The sequence below is a fragment of the Tachysurus vachellii genome, chromosome 5, assembly GCF_030014155.1.
Source record: "Tachysurus vachellii isolate PV-2020 chromosome 5, HZAU_Pvac_v1, whole genome shotgun sequence".
In the NCBI taxonomy this organism is placed as follows: domain Eukaryota; kingdom Metazoa; phylum Chordata; class Actinopteri; order Siluriformes; family Bagridae; genus Tachysurus; species Tachysurus vachellii.
This window is the reverse complement of record NC_083464.1, coordinates 27,216,484-27,235,204: the sequence shown is the minus strand read 5'-3', so window position 1 is coordinate 27,235,204 and position 18,721 is coordinate 27,216,484. Positions and strand designations below refer to the sequence as shown.

At 38.8% G+C, this 18,721-nt stretch overlaps 2 protein-coding genes across 2 annotated transcripts; one reads left to right on the top strand and one right to left on the bottom strand.

The window, feature by feature from the left end:
- Nucleotides 1-601: 601 nt before the first annotated feature.
- On the bottom strand, nucleotides 602-4,548 carry klhl38b (kelch-like family member 38b). The gene is made up of 4 exons (XM_060869336.1): nucleotides 4,262-4,548; nucleotides 1,856-3,209; nucleotides 1,669-1,774; nucleotides 602-1,579 (listed from the first exon to the last, which is right to left on the bottom strand). The coding sequence occupies exons 1-4, from the start codon at nucleotides 4,327-4,329 to the stop codon at nucleotides 1,284-1,286; spliced, it is 1,824 nt and encodes a 607-aa protein (XP_060725319.1). The 5' UTR covers nucleotides 4,330-4,548; the 3' UTR covers nucleotides 602-1,283.
- Nucleotides 4,549-15,128: 10,580 nt separating this feature from the next.
- On the top strand, nucleotides 15,129-17,096 carry lratd2b (LRAT domain containing 2b). Its single transcript, XM_060870884.1, has one exon. The coding sequence runs from the start codon at nucleotides 15,563-15,565 to the stop codon at nucleotides 16,358-16,360; it is 798 nt and encodes a 265-aa protein (XP_060726867.1). The 5' UTR covers nucleotides 15,129-15,562; the 3' UTR covers nucleotides 16,361-17,096.
- The last annotated feature ends 1,625 nt before the right edge of the window (nucleotides 17,097-18,721 follow it).

The window sequence follows — 18,721 nt, the reverse complement described above, 5'->3', positions numbered from 1 at the left end:
GACAAGACAGGCTAGTCTTCTCTCACCTTACATTTACAGCATTTGGCAGATGCCCTTGTCCAGAGCGACTTACATTATCTCATGTTTATTGACAACTGGTCTTAACCAGGGGCCCAACAGTGGCAGCTTGGTGGACTTGAGATCGAACTCACAACCTTCCGATTGGTAGCCCGACACCTTAACCACTAGGCTACCACACGCCCCCATTAGCACCACTGGTGCCTGTGTCCCTGTCCCTGATTCACAGAATGTCTTGCTATTACTGTATAGGGGCCATTGTACCATTGTGTCAGTGTTATTCACTTCATCTGACAGTGATTTGTACCGGTATGGCATTAAGATCAAATTTGAGTATCCTGACAAATAAACATTATCTATTTTAGAAACTGTACATGTAACGGTAGAAGAGACTAGAGCTAGTTCAATGACCTCTGATTTATTGCTTCATGTCTGGGCATGTTAATATTCCTTTGCATTACAACATGACCAAGATACTATATGAAGCTTAGCTGCTTTAGATTATTGCTTATTAAATACAACATTTGCTGTAACGGTTGCTTATGTTCTGAAATATGTTACAAAAACTCCCAGATTTCCCAAATAATTGACAAAATATATTTTATTTCAAACATCTGAAACATAAAGTTGGCTTTGATACATTTTAAAACTGGTATATTTAAAAAAAAGTACATGTCCATGAAATGTGAAGTTTAGAATTACTGCAGAACAAAAAAAATACAACTTTAAAATGGATGCAGTAGGAAATTTGATATATTTGATATATAGAGAGTAGCACACACTGTTGAATGGAACGATGGGAACTTATTAAAAGAATCGGTGAATAGAAAATTGTAGGAATGATTTCGGATAAAGGTGTGTGGATAAAGCAAGTGCTGGACATTAGAGCGGTAGTTAAACTAAATAACTCATCTGCATACATATTTACTGTACAGTACATTTCAGAGGAACAGAAAACTGCTAAGATGTCTTACTCAATCGTTTACAACTATAATTTTGAGGAAGGGTTATTGCTAAATGTTACAGTGAGTTGTTACATGCTTAAATGATGCAGCTCCTTTACGGCATATCTACAATATCTTCTTCCTTATGTTAAGCAGGTGACTGGAACTGCTGTATGTCACATTACTCATTAACTGCAACCTATTTTCACCGCATTCCTGCATGCATCTTAGTCATCATAAGTGTTATTTATAGACACTGAGATAGCTTTCTTAGTCAATGACCAATCTATGTACAGTGCTGAATATTAAGCAGCATTATAATCACACACATGTCGGAAAAGTCTTGTGTGAGATACACACCATCGGAACTGAGCCGTGGTCAAAGAGTTTAAATGGCAAAGGTCTTTTTGATGTCCAGGTGTCTGTCTCAGGGTCGTAGCAATCGAAGCTGTCTGAATCCTGAACATCATTTTGGCTGTTAATGTATCGGCCCCCAGTAACACAGACTTTGTTGTCGATAACGGTGGCTGAGTGATGCATTCTTCTTTCATTCATATTCTTACATTTAATAAATCTGTTTGCTTTAATGTCATATGCCAGCATTCTTCTTGTATAGCCTGTGAAAGGAATGGATTCTATATTTAACAAATAGAAGCAAATAAACAAATATTGACTTTTTTTTATAATAAATACTTCCAATAAGTACCTCCAATAATGTAGATTTTGCCATCAATAGCTGAAGCAGGGGCAGAAACATTCTTCACCATTCTGTTTTCCATTTTACACCAGATATTTCTTCCAATGTGGTACACCTATGTGAACACCAAATGTTGCACCAAACTAATTTTCAAAACATCCACAGTTTCCATTTTATCTTGTATTGCCGATCTTACCTGAATCATTCGTACTGGATTTTGCATGGCGTCTTCCCCACCAAATACGTAGATTCTCTGGTTGTGTGCTGCTACAGCAGGCTGCTGAACTGCTACTGGCATTGGAGCCATGGACTCCCAAAGGTTGAACATGGTATTGTATCTCTCCATGCCATTGGAGATTTGTCTGTCACCTGTAATGCCACCTAAAACAAAGATGAACTGGAGATAGGAGATGCTCTGATGGCCAAATCGAGGTACCAGCATGGGCTCTGCAACCCTCCACTGATTCATTTTTAAGGAGAGAGTGTAAACTGTGGCAGTAGGTACACCTCCTCCTCCTGTAGTCATAGTGAGACCTCCTAGAACATAAAGGATGCTGTGCATGCAGACATAAGAGGCACGGTAGAGTCGTACAGGAAACTTAGCCAGCCATTGCCAGCACTCTGTCTGTTCATCGAATAGCAGTGCCTCACGAGATGTACGCTCATTGTTTTTACGCCCACCTACAACCACTAGAGCTTCTTTACAGGCATGACGCCGTGGAGCAGACCACAGTGGTTGCAGATCGCTTGAACAGTGGGACCCAACAGAAAAGAGGAGACGTCTGACTGAGTCGATGATCTCAGTACAAAGGGAGGATGACTGCACTAATGGGTCACTGGCGATGAACTGGAAGAGGTAGGAGGGATGGATGTGTCGTAGCCTTACCTGACGGAAAAGGTCATGAATAGCACCTTGGCGGGCAAATGGGTCATGATGGATCCAAGCAAGAAGGATTTCAAACACCTTCTCTTCCTCTGCACACAGTTGGTCATCTTCTAAGTAACTAACCAACTCTTTCAGGGACAGTTCACAGAAGTCCTCAGAAGCCACAACATCAGAGAAGCTTTTCACAGCCATTTCTCGAGCTTTCTGCTGCAAACTGGTGCAGTGCAGAATCTCTGAAAGGCGGCTCATGCTCAAGCAGTTATCTGGCCTGAGCTGGGCTTGCAAGAAGGCTGAGCAGGCTTCGAAAAGCCGTTCATAATGTAGCATCGCAGCAGCTTGCATTAGCGGGAGAACAGACTCCATGGTAATACTAATAGCTCCTGTGTAAACATAGTCCACAATGCTGTTCAGGGTATTGTAGGGAATTCCCTGCATTTCTACCCGAGTCTGCTGTCTCTCACAAAAGTTGCTGCAGAACATAGCATGGAAGTAGGGGCTGCTGGACACCAGGACATTGCGGTGGCAGGGGATCTCGTTGCCATCAGAACAAAGGACAACATCTGTGAGGATCTGCTCCTTCCTCAAGTTGTTCAGCAGCAAGGGAAAGGTGGACAACAGCTCTTTGTCATTATAGTGTAGGACCTCCATTATCGTGCCATCTAGACTGTAAGAGAGGGGATGACAAATCATCATCAAGACATCATAAATAATCATCAATCACATCATCAAGAATATGGTCATTTTCATGGAGAAGAGATTTTTTTTTCTTTGCCATGCTTTTAAGAAAAAAAATTCTCTTCTCCATGTAAAATGTTGTTCTATTAAAATAGAACAACATTTTATGTCTCTGACAATTGATGGCATAATATTCCCATTCCGTAAATACAGACCCACAATAAGTGATTATTAAACACATTTTTAAGCATAAAAACTCATTTAAATCCAAGGTTATTGTCATTTTTACTTTTATTACATGCTTCATCCTGGCTGGGGTCGTTGTGGATCCCGGGTCTATCCCGGGTGTGTGAGGTGGGAAAACATCCTGAATGGGACCTTTGTCCACTGCAGGGCTCCATGCACACACATGCACACACTCATTTACACTTGGGGCAATTTCTTTAGCCAATCAACCTCATATATTTTGTGAGCAGGGAGGAAACCAAAGAACCCAGAGGAAACTCACATAGACATGGGGGAATATTACATAGAAACTCCCCACACAGTCACCAAAATAAGATCTAACCAGATAAAAAAAAAGTTATATAGAGTTATATAGAGTTATATAGAGAGTTATATAAAAAGTTATATAGAGATTTTTTTTATTTACATATGTTACATATGAAAACAACTTAGTACTATTTTTATTATAATTTTTTTCTAGTTCACAAGAAAGTATGCGTTCGATGTGTTGCTATGGTAGTAATGTTGTAATGTTCTTACATGAGAACTGGTCACATTTTATTTATTCTTTGCAAAAAGCAACCAACATATTAAAAGTCTTCTTTTTAATACAATATAATACTATTTCCTTATTATGTTAGTTTCCTCCATTAAACCACAATTACTTTCAACTCAGAACAGGACATGCAACCTCAACCGCATTACAGATGAGACATTAAGGAAGTGTCAGTTGCCAAAGTCATCTATATCCAATAGCTGTACAGTATCGACAGATGTATCGAAAGATCTGAACTGTCAGTTAGTCAGTTATCTTACCTGGTTTTAGCCAGTGTGTAACACATCCTGTGGGCTTTCGTATCGGCTATAGTCGAAGCAAAGCTCATCCAGACACAGCCAAATCTATCACTTGTGTTTTTCGGGGTGTCTTTCTATCTTCGATGCAATCCGAAGCATCAGCAGATGGATGTTTATAGAATGGATAGTGCAGTGTTGTTTGTTGTCAAGCTTTCCTTCCATGAAGCTCTGTGTACATTCCAGTCACCCTAAAAATAGAAATACCGTTCCCTCTGTCTGAACTGCAGATACTCTTACTAACACAGGCATGTGACGTCCCCTTTCCTGCTCCCTTTTTTCCAGCATGCAAGCTTCTTCCTTGTTTACAGCGGGCATTGAAGTTTCTGATACACAGCAGACACTTGAGTAGCTGGCCGAATGCTTGGAATGTACCCACCATCCTTTTCTATGCAAAGCTCAGGGTGTTACTTCAGCCACCAAATAAAAGAAAACAAGTTGATGCAATGAGATGAGGTGGGATTGTCAAGAGGTCTTGTACGTATCCCATAAATCCAATATGATATAAACGTGTTGATATGAAATTAAATTAAGAGATAAATTCCAAATATTGAATATGGTTACTTTATTCATATTTTATAATAAAAAACTTAGCCTCTGCAGTCTCTACTAAAGCACCCATATAGTCACCTTTTTCATTATTATATTTCAATATTGGGGGCACGGTGGCTTAGTGGTTAGCACGTTCGCCTCACACCTCCAGGGTCGGGGTTCGATTCCCGCCTCCACCTTGTGTGTGTGGAGTTTGCATGTTCTCCCCGTGCCTCGGGGGTTTCCTCCGGGTACTCCGGTTTCCTCCCCCGGTCCAAAGACATGCATGGTAGGTTGATTGGCATCTCTGGAAAATTGTCCCTAGTGTGTGATTGCGTGAGTGAATGAGAGTGTGTGTGCCCTGCGATGGGTTGGCACTCCGTCCAGGGTGTATCCTGCCTTGACGCCTGAGATAGGCACAGGCTCCCCGTGACCCGAGGTAGTTCGGATAAGCGGTAGAAGATGAATGAATGAATATTTCAATATTTCCTGAATATATAGTACCAATCAATTACATATCTGTTAACTGGGACACATTAGCATTAAAGGTACAACATGCCAGAGTATCATGGATGTAGAGGCTGTTAATGTTCTTAATGTCCACACTTAGGCAGTGATATCAATATGTCCAATATGAACATGCTTTTTTAATATTTGTTGATTTTTAATTTGTGAACTTGGACCAAAACATTTGGACCAAAATAAACCTTAGATCAGTATTTTAGTATTTAAATATATTCCAAAATTCGATGAAGATCAAATACACTTTAATTACAAATCAAATTGATATTTCTAAGAACTGTTGTGACATCTTCTACAGTACTAGACTGGGTTTAGGTGTATCATGTCCTGGCACAGCATGTTACATCCAGGCAGCTCCTGCTTAACATCTGTGGTTTGTTTTGACACTGTGGAAGACAGCAATGAGGCAGATAAGTTTCACTTTCCATCCTCTGTACTTTACATAAATATGGATCATCATGATCTTGAGACCAGTTGCACACTATGGAAATCTGTATTTTTTTTGTTTTGAGTTGTTTTTAACCAGTGGGCCAAGATGAAACCTTAACAAAAGCTTGAACTACTTTTTTCTGTATCCTGCAAAGACATATTTCTTATTAATATCTTCTGCTGGGTTGAAATGTGACTTGAGCCATTAATTCCATTAAGGACTTTCGCTGCTGAACACAATGCAAGTCAAAGGTCACAGTTCCTATACAATGAGAAAACTGTATCTTTTTTAGTAATCTGTTGGCTGAAACATAAAGTTCCACATAGCAGCGAATGTTAATGCCATATTTATTAATAACTGTACTCAGAGATTATAACGATAACAACATTATTAATTAATAAAATTGTAATTTACAACTTTAGCCAGTGCTATCTTTATTTAATTAATTTCTTTACTTTACTGTCAGCTGAAAAACCTCATGCTTCGTCATTTGACCCATCACTGCAATTACCAGCACTTACAGTACTGGACAGATTACAATTAGTGACTAGTAATTAGTATCTATCTATCTATCTATCTATCTATCTATCTATCTATCTATCTATCTATCTATCTATCTATCTGTCTGTCTGTCTGTCTCTCTGTCTGCCTGTCTCTTTATCTATCTACTCTATCTATCTATCTATCTATCTATCTATCTATCTATCTATCTATCTATCTATCTATCTATCTATCTATCTATCTATCTATCTATCTATCTATAAGCCGGGTTTTTGTGTTCATATCACCAAACCTTTTATAATATGAACTGATTTCTTACACTGTCACTACCTTGAGGTTTCTCAAGTTACAAAGTTGTGAAACAGTTAACATTCTAACTGAGAAATAGCTCAGTAGCTCCATCTAGTGAATAATAAAGTTATGTAAGTATAGGACACTTGATCTCCCACTGAGTACGATTATATCCAGAAAAAAATCTATTATGTATTGTGTGTATGTGTGTGTGTGTGTGTGTGTGTGTGTGTGTGTGTGTGTGTGTGTGTGTGTGTGTGTGTGTGTGTGGTGTATAAGCTAGTTATATAGTTATATGCAAACCTTATATAGTCACAATTCATAATTAAATACTCACCACTTTTGAGCAGCTCAGCTCCAAAATGACAAAAAGCTATGACGTTATAAGAATAAGGCATAAGAATCATGTGTATATGTACAAATAGGAAACATTAGTCAGTCTGTCAAAATGAAGAATGTGGAGGATGTAGCGAAGTCACACTAGTGCAAATTTCACAAATTTAAGGAAAGTGCAGTTAAGTTCAGTTAAGTTCATTTTGGTGAGCATTTTGTTCTCTTTCCTCTTTCCAAACATATCCTTTTGTACAAAGCCTAATATTTGATTCCTGTAATATTGTATTCATTAATAATAAGGTATTTTAAATACATTTCATACAGTGTCCATAAAACACTGCTGTAAGAACGGATCCATTATTCACTTGCCAAAAATGAGTAGTGAAATGGTACCAATACAGTAAAGGCTTATAAGAGTGTGTATTATTATTATTATTATTATCTTCTTCTTCTTCTTCTTCTACCGCTTATCCGAACTACCTCGGGTCACGGGGAGCCTGTGCCTATCTCAGGCGTCATTGGGCATCAAGGCAGGATACACCCTGGACGGAGTGCCAACCCATCGCAGGGCACACACACACTCTCATTCACTCACGCAATCACACACTAGGGACAATTTTTCCAGAGATGCCAATCAACCTACCATGCATGTCTTTGGACCTGGGGGAGGAAACCAGAGTACCCGGAGGAAACCCCCGAGGCACGGGGAGAACATGCAAACTCCACACACACAAGGTGGAGGCGGGAATCGAACCCCGACCCTGGAGGTGTGAGGCGAACGTGCTAACCACTAAGCCACTATTATTATTATTATTATTATTATTATTATTCATTCATTCATTCATCTTCTACCGCTTTATCCGAACTACCTCGGGTCACGGGGAGCCTGTGCCTATCTCAGGCGTCATCGGGCATCAAGGCAGGATACACCCTGGACGGAGTGCCAACCCATCGCAGGGCACACACACACACACACACACACACACACACACACACACACACACACACTCTCATTCACTCACGCAATCACACACTAGGGACGATTTTCCAGAGATGCCAATCAACCTACCATGCATGTCTTTGGACCTGGGGGAGGAAACCGGAGTACCCGGAGGAAACCCCCGAGGCACGGGGAGAACATGCAAACTCCACACACACAAGGTGGAGGCGGGAATCGAACCCCGACCCTGGAGGTGTGAGGCGAACGTGCTAACCACTAAGCCACTATTATTATTATTATTATTATTATTATTATTATTATTATTATTATTATTATTATTATTATTTTATTCTTTAACAATGGTCATGGTTACAATGCTGTTAGGGAAAAGCAGTGAATCTGGAAAGGTTCAGTAGGGTCAAATAATAAAGCCCCCATTTTATCCACATCTCTATCACAGTAACTTTAGAGACAATTTCTTAACAATGCAGTATATTAAGCATAAATATGATGCAAATATAACTAAGAGACAAATAAAAGGACAAATAAAAGGAAAACCCTGAATAAATGAGTCGAGAAAAACTAACTGAGAGCAGATGCTTCCACTTAGACTACTTTGCCTAACACAATTAAGTCATTAACATTCTACCAGGCTCTGTGGCATGTACAAATAAGTTTGGATCAAAATGGCAAGAGAAAAGCTTTCTATTTGACAGATATAATCCGATGTACTATTGATTTACTCAGCATATTTAGATACTGGGACAATCGGACACTTAGTTTGTGATCACATAATGGTTAAGGACAATGTACATTTTGTGCAGAGTGCAAGCAGGGACTAGCAATGCAACTAGCAATGAGAGCCAAAGGTGAGAAAATCAAGAGCCAGAATGTAACACAGACATGAGGGCGTCCTGGGATATAAAGCTTACATAATCCAGCCACTCCACTGTCAACAAACCTGAGTAAATGTGTGAGCTACAACATCCAAACGTTCTGTTCACCAGAACACTCTGTGCCCATGAACCCTCTAGATCTGCTCTTTTACTTTAGCGCTTTTAACAAGCTTCTTTTTTACAGAAGTATGGAAACAGAAAAGAGAGAAAAAGAAATAAATATATAATAATAAGAAGAAGAAAAAAATAAGGACAAAAATAAATAAATGAATATACCACAATTAAAGTTTAAAATTACTATAATATATATCTATCCCTATCCCTAACGAGCAAGCCAGAGGCGACGGCAGCAAGGAAAAACTCCCTGAGATGACGTGAGGAAGAAACTTTAAGAGGAACCAGGCTCAGAAGGGAACCTCATCCTCATTTGGGTGACACTCTACAGTAAACAGTGTTAATGTAAATAATGTCCTTTCTACAACAGTTTATAATAATGCAACCGAGAGCTCCTGAGGAACTAATGGGTCATCGCAAACTCTGAGTTAAAGACCAAACCATACAGCTGACTGACACAACATTGGTTCAAAAGAAGGCATGACAGTCTCCGGGTGGCTTCATACACAACAATCCCATGAGACACTGTCTGACCATGTAGATCAATTCCTGGCATGGTGCCCAACGGGCGACGAGACTCCAGCCAGGGGTAGAACATCAGAATAGGTTCAATAAACAAATATTTCAGACAGCGTCTGAGTCCAAAAAATGAATTCTAAGGCTGTTCCACTAACTGTGGAATATCTGTGGAGCTTTGTAATAAAAAAATCCTGCTCCCTGCTGTGGCTTTTACTGTTTGAGGTACCAACAAATTTGATCGCAGATTTTGATCGAAGTTCACTCAGGTACTGCGATGTGAGGCCATTCAACAGTCATATTTTATAATCAATGTGAAATTTGTCTGGGAGCCTGTGTAATTTGCATAAGATAGGAGTGATGTGCTAATATCTTCTGGTTCTAATCTGACTCTAGCTCCTGCATTTTACACTAACTGTAGTTTCTATATGCAGTTACTGAAATATCCAGATAGCAAGGCATTACAAAAACCAAGAGGTGTAGTAACATTATATTTTTTATCTCATCAATGTTCCCAACAAAGACTGGACTGTCAGTAAGCACAGCAAAATCTTTTAGTGCTACACATGATGAAAGGACATTTAGAGTTACAGTGTAATCAGAAAACGTACTTCTCACAGCATGTTGTTCTAGTACAAGCACATCTGCCTTGTCAGAATTAAGTTGGAGAAAGTTAATACCACTCTCTAAAGTCCGTTACACATTCCTTCTTAATTTTACTAAGCTGATGCCTCTGACAACTGTGTCATCAGCATAGCAACAGAAGCTAATAAAATGAATAATGAACGTATAAAACTTTAAGAAAAAAACAGTGGGCCTAAAAAAAGAACCTTGCAAAATGTCAAACTTTACTTTGGCATGTATAGAGAAGTCACCATTTACATCTACAACCTGATAATGAGCTGTTACTTAAGACCTGAGCAAAGAGAGGGTTGTTCCTTTAACTCCAACAACATTTTCTAGCCCATCAAGGAGATCAATGGTGACAAAAGCTGCACTAAGTACAGTATAAGCAACACCAGCAAACTCTGATCAGAAGGCAGTAGCAGGTCATTTACCACTTTAACCAACGCTGTGGCAGTGCTATGATGAGGCCTAAATCCTGACTGATACATATGAATGTTATTCTTTGTGAGTATGAGAATACATTTTTTTCTTGGAGATAAAGGAGATGAGCACAACTTTATCTTGTTTATAAAGGGGAGGTTTGATATTGTTCTATAGCCACTTTGACAAAGATATCTCTTAAAACTCATAGAATGAGCTGCTAGTGTGTTTGCTGCATAAATGTATGTTTCAATAGTAAAAATCACTAGATAGTAGCCTAAAGTATGAGGCAAAGTATTACCCTATTTTCTTAATCTTATCTAAAGCTATGTCTTTATTATTTATGTTATCCTGCTTAACCAAAACACGTGATCATGAACTGCTGCTACTCAGTACCCTGTCTCTCTATGACAGGCTATAACAATCTAAAAGTAGCATAATATATGGTAGGGATATGCTGCTCAAATTATTTCTGGCTTATGCAAATGCAGCTATTTATGCTATCAAAGACACACTGTTGTCTGACATCGGCTGCCTGCTGGCTAGCAAGTGCTACTTTCAGTTGTTCATTTGATCCACGACAGAGGCTTAAACACACTCTGGTTTTGTAATACAACATCAATCAATAGTATTGTCATAATTGTAATTTATTATACAATAAATTAATTGTAATTGTGCACAGTTTATTCTCAAGTGGTAGAAAGCTACACCGAAAGAAAAACCCTCTAATTACCCTCTAATCCAACTTATAGTTTGCATCCAGATGCACATGGATTAAGTAGCATTAAAATTAATGTGCCAATTTCTCATGCATTTTGAATTTGAAATTGTTCAATTAGGACCGAAGAATGGGATCATCACACTTTTATCTTTTGGTTCCTTTTATGCACTCATTTGTGTTATTTCCTCAAATATCTCCTTTGAAGAACATAATCCTGTCTAGACCCATTGGGATGTTACTGCTGACACAAATCATTTTACAAATTTGCCACTGATCACATTGCATCAAAGAACTGTTGAACAGACATCTATAGTGACGTGACATACAGCTAAGTATGGTGACCCGTACTCAAAATTCGTTCTCTGCATTTAACCCATCCAAAGTGCACACACACAGCAGTGATCACACACCCGGTGCTGCAGAGCCCGGGGAGCAGTTGGGGGGGGTCTGGTGCCTTGCTCAAGGGCACCTCAGTTGTGGTATTGCCGGCCGGAGACTCGAACCCACAACCTTAGTGTTAGGAGTCAAACTCTCTAACGATTAGGCCACGACTTCCCCATATTCCAAAAGCAAAGGAATGTTAATCCCTAAACAAAACATAGCAGCAGAAAATGCCCCAAACGTAGCCAGTGAGACGTATCAGAATGAGACGTAGCAGAAGCCAGAAACAGCTTGGACTAATATCACAGCTGTTCAAGGAACTGTAGCAAATGATCACAGAACAAATTAGACTTTTAGTGTCAGCTGTCTGTGTAAACTACATCTCATCGTTTTTTAATGATCTGACCTGTACAGAATGTTTCCACTTCTGCACGTCAGTGACTCTGTTTTGTACATTCTAGAAAAGATGTATCGAAAAAGATCAAGAGTAGAAGAAACCTGAGTAAAGTGTAATGTTAAACTTGCTATTTAGCACAACTTGCTACACAGCATATAGATTGATGTAAACATGTTAAGCTTTTGTTAAGCTATGATTGTGGATCTTTAGAAATAAGTTCTCAGTTTCATTGATTGAAATGTACATTCTGAATGGCTGCTCCTCTAGAAGTCATTATAGTATTAACAAGTATTAATAATACAGTCAAACTGTAGTAATAAAACAGTGGACAGTGAAAGATTCTTGGATTCTTTAAAGTTTGAATGCCAATATCATTTCTGATGGGAAAATATCCAGACAATCAGAACATTTAAGTAGATATTTGAAAATCTACCAACTGTATTTACACCTTTGAATCAAACTAATAATCTTCCAATCAATAGTCCAACAAACTAAACACTAGGCTACCATGATAAAACAATATTTTCCTTACATCAAAAGTTAGAAACCTTGTATTTAACTATGCTTAGGATCACATATAGCACAGCTCATTTATGCAATTATCCAAACAGCCAGTCCTGTGGCAGCAGAGCAATGCATACAATCCTGTGGAAACTGATAGATCAAGAGTATCAGTTAATGTTCATACATTAACATGGTGCCAGATGGGTTGGTTTGAATGTTTCAGAAACTGATGGTATCAGTCTTAAACGTCCACACAGAATGGTGTGAAAATCAGAAAACATTCAATTAGAGGCAATTTTGCAGGGATGAACTGGACAGTCCAAGATCGGCCTACTATAAGCCTCTAAATACTGCTCTGGGCTGACAGGAGTGGAATCCAATCCAAATGTTTTTCTGCATTCTGAAACCATAGCCTTCCTGCCAGATTGACCCATCTGACTATTCTTTTCTGACAGCTCTCATAAACTCTGACTGATGTGACTGGACACCTAAAGATTAGAAAATCATCACCTGGTCTGATGAAGCTCTTGTGGTGTTTCCATTAGCATCAGAGTGGCACATGATTGGTTGAATTAATAAATATTATGAGCATGAATGAAAGCGTGTGTAGATGTTCCTAATAAATTGGCTAGGTATAGTAATAAACAAATTAAGAAGATTAACATCATTTTCATCATATTCAGTCCATACGGGTTTCACTATCCCTTATCCCTATATCACTTAACCATTAAAATAATGGCTGGTGGGGGAGTAAAAACAAATCATTAGAAATACACTGTGTTACACCCATTGCTGTGAATCTCCAGACCAGCTGATACTCATGTCTGCCCCCTGGTGCACTACTGGTGGGCTTTACATGGAGACACTTCCATGCTGTTACCTAAAGAGATACACACTATGCACTTCCAGCAATAATCCATCTTTGATGAGTAGCAGTACCCTTCAGGACCCTAAACCAGGAAAGGGGGTATTAAGGGGCTTACTATTAGCTGCTTAAGATTCTTTTAACACAACCCAAGTGAGCTCAATGAAAATAAAACTGTGCTCTATGGCACATTTTCCTACCATGTTCTTAACTTGTGCTGGTGGTGTTCTCAACATGTAGCTATTTTTTCTGTGACTCATTATGAAATCTGTCACAATCAAACATTACTATTACACTGGTGTAATAACAGGTAGTTTCTAACCCTGCAATTTACTCCATAGGACAGTGTTTTAGAGTAAAAGTGTAATTTTTAACACAGTAAAAAATGTCAAAGAGCTTCAGACCTCACTATATCGCTCACAAGGTTTTGATGGTGTTAGTCATTTTTCATTTACGTGTCAAACACAGGATTTCAGCCTGCACATAAATGCAGGGCAGTTACATAGTATTGACTCACCTCAATGTCGATAATATTAAACTGAAAGAGCTTTCTATAGTGTGCACGTATCATTTAACAACCTTCATTATGTCAGTGTCAACGATGATACACAAACAGCTAGAAGAGGCCTTGGAGATCCAAATGTGATGAAAATTATTGATTTGAAAATGTAGTGCAATTTTCAACAAATAGAAAGTAATAATAGAATTAATCGAGCAATACCATCGCTTTAGATATAAGTTAAAGTTTAGAGCAGAGGTTTTGTGAGGTGGAATATAGAGATTGGTCTCAGCATGACAATGAGTACAGAGATATGCCTCAAAGTAACACTGAGTGCACGTCCTTAAGCTCTGGTGTAAAGCAAAGTCTCTGGCCAACTGTTCAGGGGGATGATTAAAAACTGGAGCAGTTGCCTGGAGGTGGTCTCAGGTGAAGGTGACAGAATGACAGATGAGTGCAATGACAGGGCACGATACATGATCAGATATTTTGGCAGTGTCTAACCTAATCTCTGGAATTATATGGTGTAAAATATTAGTTCTAAAAATGACAAAGAACATTAGCTGTAAACAAAGAAATATATACAACAGAACGTATACAAAATAAAATTCAATAAGTGGATGCAAGAACGTGTGAGGTCTGGATTATCAGAGAAGGTTTTACGGTATTGTTATAGTGTAAAGAACAAGATTAAGCATCAGCACCTTGCTAATGTGATTAGTGACAGTGAAGTGTGAAAACTAAAGAAGTGTGTAATTTGTGTGTGTAAAGAAGTGTGTAATTTGTGTGTAAATGTGTGTTTCTTTCCATTAGCCTCAGTAATACAGTTTCCACCTCTAGAGAATTCTTTAGGGGTTATTTTTATTGTTACAAACTACACTATAGTTGGCAATAAGCCTTCTGATAAAGTGCAGTTGGGAAACTGGTCAAAGGCCACCATGCTGCTCAACAACCTACCTGGTGGTGCAAGCATCACACTGAGCAAATCATACTAATGTAGTGAGCACAGAATTGTAAAAAAGTTAAAGGTCTAATAGCATAATTCTGGGGTTGTCTGCGGTTAATTTGGTCGAACAGATTCACTCGTATTAATAAAATACTTGTAAAATGTGTGTGTGAGCTTTTTTTTTTTTTTGTGGTGCATTTGATCACTATTAAAAATATACACTATGAATTGATGAACCAAATGCCCATTTTTATTATAATGTTAAAAGGAAATGAAATGAAAAAAGTGACTGAATGACTCTGAACTGGAAGTGAGACACCACGTGTTCATGTGAAGGGGCTGAAACAGTGCACTGTGTCTTTAAATAGAGAGGATATTTAGTCCTCTGAGGGCGCACTAAGCGTCACAAAGCGCAGCAACCAGCTCGACTCTGAACAGGTTACTGAACCAGTTACTTTCCTACGAAAGCGGACTAAACTTTAACTCAAAGTCACTTTTACTTTTTTTTTTTAAACATTTCTGGACCATCTGCGGAATCAGCAGTGTTTTACTTTTATGTTTCTGGACCACGGCATTTCGTCTGTTTGTGGACTTTAAGGCAGGGCCGGAAGTGAACAGGTGTTTATACACCAGGTGTTGATACACCTGTTCAGAATCGACTCACCAACCAGAAGTATGATTTGAAACGGAAACATACGGACAATATTCACTTTGTTCGACATAATGCGGGATATTCGAGTCGAACTGTGAAGCAACATGCGTTTGTGATCTCGGGCATCTTTACGCGTTGTAATCTTCACCAGGATAAGGAGCTTTAAAGAAAGGGTTCTTATGGGGAATCAAGTGGAAAAACTGACCCATTTAAGTTACGACGAAGTTCCTACAGTCGACCCGAATGGTTACGAGGATGACGACGGTCCGCGGATCGGAGTCTCGTATATTTTCTCCGACGACGCCGAGGAGGAGGGAGAGGAAGAGGAACACCCTGAAGAGAAAGGTGATGAAGAAGTGCGCGACATGGAGTGCGCGGTGTATTACCGAGATGAGTGTGTTTACGAGAGGAAGAGCACAGAAATGGGATCATTAGAGTCGTGTGAGAACTTGCTGAACAGATGTAAACCAGGTGACTTGGTGGAGTTCATGGCAGCTGGTCAGTATCCTCACTGGGTGGTTTGTACAGGAGACTTTCAGGTGGTCCACTTACACAAGAGTGAGATTAAAATGGACCACCTGTCCCACGCTGCTCAGGGCAAACGGGGACGAATCGTGAACGACTTGTACAAATTCCGTGCCTTGAATCCTGATGTAGTCGTAAAGAACGCGCTTGATCAAATGGGGATGAAGGAGAGCAGCGTGTGTTGGAGGAACTCGGAGTGTTTTGCTGCATGGTGCAGGTTTGGTAGACGGGAATTTAAAACGGGTGGAGAGCTGCGCATAGGCAAGCAGCCTTACAGGATGAAATTACAGCTCTCTGAAAAGAAGAGCCATGACCTGGAGTTTCAGAGTCTGGAGGATTTGATCATGGAAAAGCGCAGGAACGATCAGATCGGTAGAGACGCCGTGATCCAAGAACTGGCGAATCATCTCAACTCTAGTGAAGAAGTCAACAGCGATTGCAGTTGTGATTGATTGATTGATTGATTGATTGATTCGTAAAATACTTTTTTATACCGTATATGGACAGATTTACATAGATGACCAAGCTTTAAAGTATCTGTGAGCAGTTTATCCTAAAATTATCACCATGTCTCATGATTGCGATATCCTTTAGGATTCACACACGGAATCTTGTGTACAATGATATTAATTGTTTGCATGGGTTGGCTATTTAAAAGAGATAAGAAGGAAGTTTGAACAGGAGCAATATGGGCAACATTTTTGTAAATCCGACATGTCAATTACGATGATGATGCTTTAATCACTCAGAATGCCAGTGATGTTCTCGTCCCTGCCCTGCAGTGATTCACCAAAGTTAAGGATTCCTGTAAAGTCCTGATTATCATCTTTGTTTTATGTGTTGTTCTTATCTCCGTGAGCACAGCCACAGCACATTTCTATGGATCAATAAAATATTTGTTTACATTCACTGCATTACTACATTAATCATAGTTGTGTTCTTCGAGATCAGTGATTATAAGTACGATACATGATTGTGCGATAAACCTGATTTATATAATACACTACAGTATAAATTGTGCTACAATAACAGCAATGTATTTTTGTTTTCATGATTAGTTTGTTGTTAAACCAAACCATCCATTCAGCTAAAACATGTAAGCTCCCTGCTGCGATCTCTGTCATGGCTAAAGTGACCTGTGTACTTTTTTTTTTACCATGGAAATAAATTAAATTATATTTGGAATAACTGTTTTGTAAGTTCTACAGATATATAGTTCATACTTAATCATTTCAGGCTTCACCTCAATCATGTATAATTAATATAAAAAAAAGTGTGTGTGTATATATATATATATATATATATATATATGGAATGTAAAGCATTTACAGATATACTTATTCAGAGTGACATGTTTATGGAACTGAGCACTTTTCAGCTTGTCAGTGGAGGAAATTTGAACTCACAAGCTTCAGATAAGAAGTCCAACATCATAACACCTTTTTTGTGAAACCTAAAACTGTGCACAATCAGCCTGGATAGTTGTTGGCTTGATGCATGAATTGAAATGTGTTTTTACACCAGCCTTGAAATGCAGGTTTGTTTTAAGTTAAGCTACTATGCACTGTAATACTCTGGTCATTTAATAGAGCCATAGAGCATTCTATTCATTCACCCTCTACTGACAGCACACAATTCATGCCGAAACACTGACTGTCCACATTAGGAACATCTCTAAAACAATAGTTAACTAATCAGACAATCTTGTGGCAGCCGCACAACACAAAAAGTCATGCAGATACACATCAGGAGCTTTGATTAGTGTACAAATATTAAAAAGAAGAAAAAGTGTCATCTCTTTGACTTTGAATTAAAAAACATATGGTGGTTCATAGAACCATGATAATATGACTAATAATTATACTGGCTGATTGTATACAATAAGGATAATCCAGCACAATGACCACAGAAAAAGGAGCTGTGTTTGCACCAGAGATAGAAGCCATTATATTATCTTGGTAAAAACTCTTAATACAAGTATGGGTTGGCATAAAAAGCTTGGCTCTCATGTATGAGGAAAAACTGCTGATACTGTAACTGCAGTCGTATCCAAAACATTCTTAAGATGTTTTCATTTTCCGATAAACAGGAGCATGACCTCTCCTCTGTAATCGTTCAAGCAGCACTCAGTTGTAAACAGTCTCTAAAACGTATCTGAATAGATCTGAATTACATTTATCTCTCTGTCAGATTTTGTCTTGGAGATGTATGTTTTGTGGACTGAATGGACAGTCACTGTATGTCTCCCTCAATGCTGCTGTAATGCTTACACAGCCTCTCAGGTGTGAATTCAGAAAAGTACACAGTGTACAAACATGGGGGTTAAGGCCAACTATAATTACAACACAGTGCAAAAAAAATGTGACATGAGACGTTGAACAGTGAATAAAAAGCTTACTCGTCTTTTTTCTTATTATTACGCATGAAATGCCGTACTGAACAAAGACGTCTATAAAGACTACAGGTTGCAGTAAACTGACTTTGGTTAATAAACTGATTTTAACTGCAGCCACTCTCACATGCAGAGAGAAAGTGTAAAATAAAGTGTCTCAGAAGCAGCCGGTCTGACTAGAAATGCTTGCTAAAATGCAAATGTATAGCCCCCTTCAGAAGTACTGGAATGACAAGACCATTTATTTTTTTAAAGACATTTGGGATTTAAGAGAATTTCAGCTTTTATTTACATCTAGATTTACATCTAACATCTTCTGTGCCAATCCAGCAGTTGACTGACAGTTGTTTCTTGTTGCTCAGGTGAGTCCTGTTAAGTTGGTTAAAGGATTAATAGCTCTGAATATCTGCTCTTGCTTTGA